This window comes from Uloborus diversus, chromosome 9 (assembly GCF_026930045.1).
Source record: "Uloborus diversus isolate 005 chromosome 9, Udiv.v.3.1, whole genome shotgun sequence".
NCBI classification, from domain to species: Eukaryota; Metazoa; Arthropoda; class Arachnida; order Araneae; family Uloboridae; genus Uloborus; species Uloborus diversus.
In genome coordinates this window covers 104,125,385-104,131,943 of record NC_072739.1, presented here as the reverse complement: position 1 = coordinate 104,131,943, position 6,559 = coordinate 104,125,385, and the positions used below count along the sequence as shown (strand labels likewise).

Below are 6,559 nucleotides of genomic sequence, written 5' to 3'. Positions count from 1 at the left end.
TTTCTGTCCAATTTTCTGAAACATCGTTCTTTTCGCATACGCGTCAAGTCTGTTCTGTCGGATACCTTCATTCAAGAAGAAGGAGTACCCCAGGGAAGTGTACTAAGCGTAACTCTATTCATTATAGCAATCAATAGCTTAATTGACCAATTGCCTCCCGCCGTAAAAGGTACCATGTTCGTGGATGATTTTCAAATTTCTTTCTCATCAACGAACATGAGTATCATTGAAAGACAACTTCAAATTGCAATCAATAAAGTAACCCAATGGGCGGAAGAAAATGGCTTCACTTTCTCTGCTCAAAAAACATTCTGTATCCACTTCTGCCGTAAAAGAGGGCCTCACCCTGATCCAAATCTTCTCCTCAATAATCAACCAATAGCTGTAAAAGATCAAGGAAAATTCCTTGGTCTCACCCTTGATAATAAACTAAAATTTATACCACATATACAAGAGTTAAAAAAGAAATGTTCATTAAAATTAAATATCCTTAAAGTCTTAGCGAACACTTCTTGGGGTGCTGAAACAGAGTCTCTGTTAAGAATATACAGGGCTCTGATACGCTCAAAACTTGATTATGGATGTCAAATTTATGGCTCTGCTGCAAAAACCTATCTGAAAAGTCTGGATCCAATACATAATCAGGCACTGCGCATCAGCACAGGAGCATTTCGAACTTCGCCTATCAACAGTCTTTATATCCTTGCACACGAACAATCTCTAAACAATAGACGCCTCAAACTTTCTTTAAATTTTTACTTCAAAACAAAACCCTGCACCAATCACCCACTACATCTCCATATTTTTAATCCATCTAATGTTGTTTTATTTCTACACCGGCCTTCGATGACCCCAACATTTGGGATCAGAATGCGTCGGGTACTCTCAGACCTGCAACTATCAGATTTCAAAACCGTTAACACAATAAAACTAATTGAACCATGGTGCAAAGTCATACCTTCCATAATCAATGATTTCTCAAAATTCCCAAAACAAACTACCGCTAATACAGTTTATCAACAAGTCTTTCATGAAATCAAAAGCAAGTATTCTGGATATAAACACATTTTCACTGACGGATCAAAAGCAACCGATCACGTCGGCTTTTCCACAATAATTAATGATCAAGTTACGGCAGAAAAATTAAACACATCTTGCTCGGTATTTACTGCAGAAATAAAAGCTATATTTTCATCTCTAGAATCAATAGCCCAATCTGTTCATAGAAAGTGGGTGATATTCACTGACTCAAAGAGTTCAGTGGAAGCCATCACTCATTGCGATAATAATAGCCATCCTATAGTCATCCAGTCATATCTTTTATACAAAAACCTTATACAAAATAATTTTCAAGTTACCTTTTGTTGGATCCCTGGTCATGTGGGCATTGCAGGCAATGAAGCAGCCGATTCAGCTGCCAGAGCTGCAAGTATCCTGGTTGATAATAGTGTCCCTTTCAATGATATTAAAAACGCCATCGTTGTAAGCCTCAACACGTATTGGCAGGGGACTTGGAATTCAGAAATCCAAAATAAACTACATTCGATCCAGCCCTCCACTAGAGGTTTCGGATTATTAAATATCACCAGGAGAGAACAAGTCTTATTAGCTCGACTTCGCATTGGACATACCAGATTCACCCACAAATATCTCTTATGTCATGAACCAGCTCCAACATGCATTACATGTGATGTAAATCAGACAGTGTTGCACATTTTATGCAACTGCCCAAATTTTAATCTAATTCGTTATAAACATTTTAATAATTTTAACCCATCTTTGAAGGAGTTGCTGGGAGAGCCACCCCATCGCAATTTGTACTCCTTCCTCCAGGAGATTGGATTCTCCTTTTTAATTTAGTGTTTGTCTGGTCATTATGTGATTTCGTCCTTCCTTTGTTTTTCACGATATTTTTTCGTCCATTTTGTCTTTATCTTCAAATTGTTTAAATATTTTTATCGGCTGCACTTTTTTAATATTGGCACTTGAAGTTATATGCTTTCTCCTTCAAAATATGCTTCTATTTACTATAATCTTTAATAAAAGATAGCATATAATAAAATATCGTTTGGCGCAGTATAGCCCTCAAGGGCTCTTGCGCCATAAAAATCAATTCAACCAACTACATACATTTCAAAACAGACTGCATAATTTATTTATTAAACATAACAATAATCATAATTATTGTACAGATTGATTTCGACTTCTTTTTCTCCTGTCACGTGAGTTTGCATGACTCAACCAGTCAGCAACAACTTTAGTAACCTTCTCTTCTGTTGTTCCACTTATATTGGTACTTGTTGCTACCTCTGTGACAAAAAAAAAAAAAAAAAGTATTTATGAGTGTAAGAGAATTGGCTAACAAAGAAAATGCTGGAAAATGAATTGGTAATAGTGTGTGCATTGGAACAAAGACTTAAGTGTATTCAGAGGATAAAGATCACTTTAGAAATAGAGTGGGGTGAAGAGCCATTCAACTTGTACACAGTTGAGAAAAGTTAAATATTGGCACCTGTGAGTTTTTTGTTTTTTTTTCTTCCCTTAAAGAAATTGGGAAAGGTTGGGTTTAAAACAGGAAGTATGTCAAGCATACATTAATACGAAATACTGTTTATAAGATTGCATGATTTTTAAATAAGGCATTATGAATGCTTGTTGAACTAACACTTAAGAATTTCAAAAAGGTTGGGTATCCACTTTTAATTTATCAAATAAACATTCCTTTTCTATGTTTTGACACATAATTATTCCACTGTAATAGACAAATTTTGGAAATATAAGACAGTGGCAAAAAAAGGCTCTCATAAAAGGAAGTGAAAGCTTCTTATTCAATAAATACGTTTAACTTCTAAATGAGCATATAAAAATTTGAGATTTTAGGGAGCTAAATAAAAAGCACTCACTACATGAATTCAGCTGAAAAATGCTCTCACGAAAGAAAATAATTGCTAAAAGTAAATAAATAACCAAAATAAAAATACTAAACAAACAATTATTTTAAAAAATAAAAGCTTGAACATTGAGAAATTTATAACCTTTGACTTAAAGACATAATAGCATAAATTTTCGTATTGTTGTTGTTGCTTGTCCCACTTGGCAGACAGAAACATCATACCAAGTCCATGACGCCATGCAAACAAAGTCCCTCCAAAACAGCAGAAGGGTCGGAATACAGCTGATTCAGGTCACAGCCGATGCAAGAGAAAATATGGGCGGGAGCAGCCTGAGTCAAATTGCATTTTGGGCACAAGGGGAAAACCTTAATACCAGCCACATGTCGCTGTGCTCGAGTGTGTCCACTTCTCAGTCGGGCTAGGACGGTTTGTTGTTCCCTACTACTTGCCCGAAGTAAAGCAGCGCCAGGGCGGGATGCTTTGTACCATTCATGAATAGGGGGCTGTCTCCAAGAGGAACTGATGCTTTGCTTAACACGGGTGGCAATTTCTGAAAAAGAAAGGCATCCGTTATGGGGAGAGATCTCTCGGCTCCCCTGACGAGCCAGCCGATCAGCAATCTCATTTCCAAATACATCAACATGTGACGGTATCCATTGAAAAGTAATGGTGAGACGTTTACTCAAGTGTTTTAGATGTTCGAGTATGTTCAGAGTCGTTTTGTCACCTTGTTTCCACCATTCAGACAGATGCTGAATAGAGCTTCGGCTATCACTCAAGATCCAAATATCAGTACTGACACTCTCTGTGACGCAATAATTCAGAGCCTCCTCAATAGCTAGAAGTTCGGCCCGGAAGACGGAGCAAAAATCGGGGTTTTTAATACAAACCTTAATGCCGTTTCCTTCTCTGATATAAACACCGCTACCGGAGATAGCGCCGTCACCCCTGCTACCGTCAGTATATATTTGCAATGCATCACATGGGATTTGGTGTATAACCTCCAAAGCAAGTTGTCTAAGATACTCCGGGTGTTGGGAGCTCTTGTTGGTGTACGAGCACAAGTGAGGTTTGAAGAAAACTCGTTCATGTAATGATGGGGCAGCATCCAGACCACAAGTCAGTGAAACATATTCAACTTCATTAAAAAGGAAACCCTCGCTTTCAGCAAAGCCAAGTGGACTCTGTCTCTTAAGGCGTTGATTATTCTTCCAGTTTCGTACATAACTGGAAGTCCTGTTCTGGACACCATAACTAATAAGCTTAACAAAGTATTTAGCCAGGAGATATCTGCTTCGGAGTCCTAGAGGTTGCAGGTCAGCCTCATACAGAACAATATCCTTAGGGCAACTATTTCGGAGGCCAGTGATGATTCTTGCAGCAGAGAGCTGAACCCTTTCCAGTTTTTCAAGGTTACTGACAGCGGCAGCCCGATATACCTGAAACCCATATTCCAAAACGGGACGAATGAGCGCAGTATAAGTATTTCGAAGTGTCTGGGCATCCGCTCCCCAGGTCCTGCCAGAGATATATTTTAAAATTTTCAGTCTCTGTTTGCCTCTTAGGACCAAGTTATTTATATGTGCATGACTGAGAATTTCCTGATCAAGGATATAACCCAAATATTTCGGGTGCTTTTCGCATTTCAGCCGTTTTCCCAGCAGAAAAACTTCAGGCTCGTAATTATAAAAATGTCTATTTGTGGTAAATATACTTGCAACAGACTTAGAAGGATTGAATATAATTTTGTGCTCTATAGCAAACTTCTCGAGTTCAACGAGAGAATAGTTGATGTCCTCTTGAGCAGTAGTTAGACTTCCGCTGGTGCTCCAGATAATTATATCATCAGCATACAGTCCTGTACATTTCTTAGTATTATCCCCAATCTCGATTCCGGTTATAAATAAGGAGAACAGGGTGGGGCTGAGTACAGATCCTTGTGGTATACCTTGACTTAGTCTGACTTTGCTTGAAATGATGTCTCTAAATTTCACGCGTATATATCTAGCTCTTAGGAAATCAGCCAGCCAAGGCAGCATCTTCCCACTTATATTGAAAATAGTATGAAGTTTGCAAATAAGCTTGTTCTTCCAGACCCTATCAAAGGCCTTAGATAGATCCAGAAAGGCAGCAATTGTATGATTGGTGGGACTCAAGTTATGAGCATCCCTGATATTCTGGCCAAAAAATAAGACCTGATCCATTGTGCAATGACCTTTACGAAACCCGTACTGCTCAGAGGGAATAAAATTACCATGCGCAAGATAATTGGCAAGTCTATGTAAGACAATCCTCTCCATGAGTTTGCAAGAGATACACGTAAGTGCGATTGGTCTATAACTATTAGGATCATTGGCTGGTTTATCTATTTTTCTTATAGGAATGATGAGAGCATCTTTCCAATCCCGAGGGAGTCGTCCAGAGTTCCAGGAGGTGTTAAAAATATCAAGTAGAAAGTCTTTACCTAGCTGACTTAGGTTGGCCACCATTTGTCCATGGATTCCGTCCATGCCAGGTGATTTGCTAAAATCCATTTCTTGGAAAGAAATTTCAAACTCTGTCATTGTAAAATCCTTGATAAAAACAGTATTACCACTGGGATTACAATGCATCTGTGAATAAAAGCTCTAGCAGATTTTGCAATCAATTTGTCTTCTGTGTTAAAAGAGAGTCTACTCTCGCTCTGATAATGTTCTCCTAATAAATTTGCCGCTTCCTTATCGCTGCACAAAGAACCATCAGGATGCTTGAAAGTGTTTGAGCAATCCTCCTGGGGCTGTAATCTGTCGATGTTCTTTGCCAGTTTCCAAAGTTTTGTGCTAGGAGTACGTGAGTCCAGTTCTTCAGAAATGTTATTCCAGCGCTCTCTCCTTATTTCAGAATACATCTGCTTAATCTTTGCATTAATCAAATTTAAATCAGACCTAGTGTTAATTGATGAAGAGGACATGAGTTCTTTTTGAAGTGCATTTCTCTGATGTAAAAGAGGCAGAAGAGCCTCACTGTTATGGATAAAATTAGGCTTATATTTTTTCCTATTGCCTCTTGGGATAGCCACTTTAGCGGCTCTAATCACCGATTCCTTGAAGTGCTTCCATTTGTTGTCCAGATTACCAGAGGTCTCACATTCGGACAGAGAAGTATCTAGTGAGGATTTAAATGACTCCCAATTAGCTTTTTTGAAGTTCCAAAACGCTTTATTGCAATTAGGGGTTTTATGAGAATGTCTAATCTCTAAAAGTACTGGTGAGTGATCACTTCCTACTGAATTCAGCACAGTCCAGCTGCAAGCTGAAAGGATGTCTGGACTGGTAAATGTTACATCTAGAGCATCATTTCTATCATAGCTATAGGAGCTGTATGTTGGTGTCCCATCGTTCAGCACACAAAAGGCATGGTCATCCAGCAGGTTTGAAAGTTCATTTCCTCTTTCGTATTTCTTGCATGAAAAAGAAAACTAAGTTCACAACACTTAGAAATTATTGTTCATTTCCAGAAAAGTAGTGTGAGAGCTTTACTAAAATAACCACAAAAAAAAATTTAAAAATTATGTACCTAAAAGTTTAACTAAAATTAAATGTAATCCCTTAAGAGGAGTCACACTGGCTTACCAAATATTATGCTGTATATTCTTGATGCTTCAAAGCTGAGCTCTCCCCTCTGTC

General features: G+C 38.2%; 1 protein-coding gene across 1 annotated transcript in view; it reads right to left on the bottom strand.

Moving 5' to 3' along the window:
* The window catches only part of LOC129230404 (uncharacterized), a 9,003-nt gene extending 3,905 nt beyond the window's left edge, over window positions 1-5,098 (bottom strand). The window contains exon 1 of the mRNA XM_054864802.1: window positions 4,609-5,098. Coding sequence (XP_054720777.1) covers window positions 4,609-5,098 — 490 coding nt within the window. The remainder of the gene's footprint in view (window positions 1-4,608) is intronic.
* Between the last annotated feature and the right edge of the window lie 1,461 nt (window positions 5,099-6,559).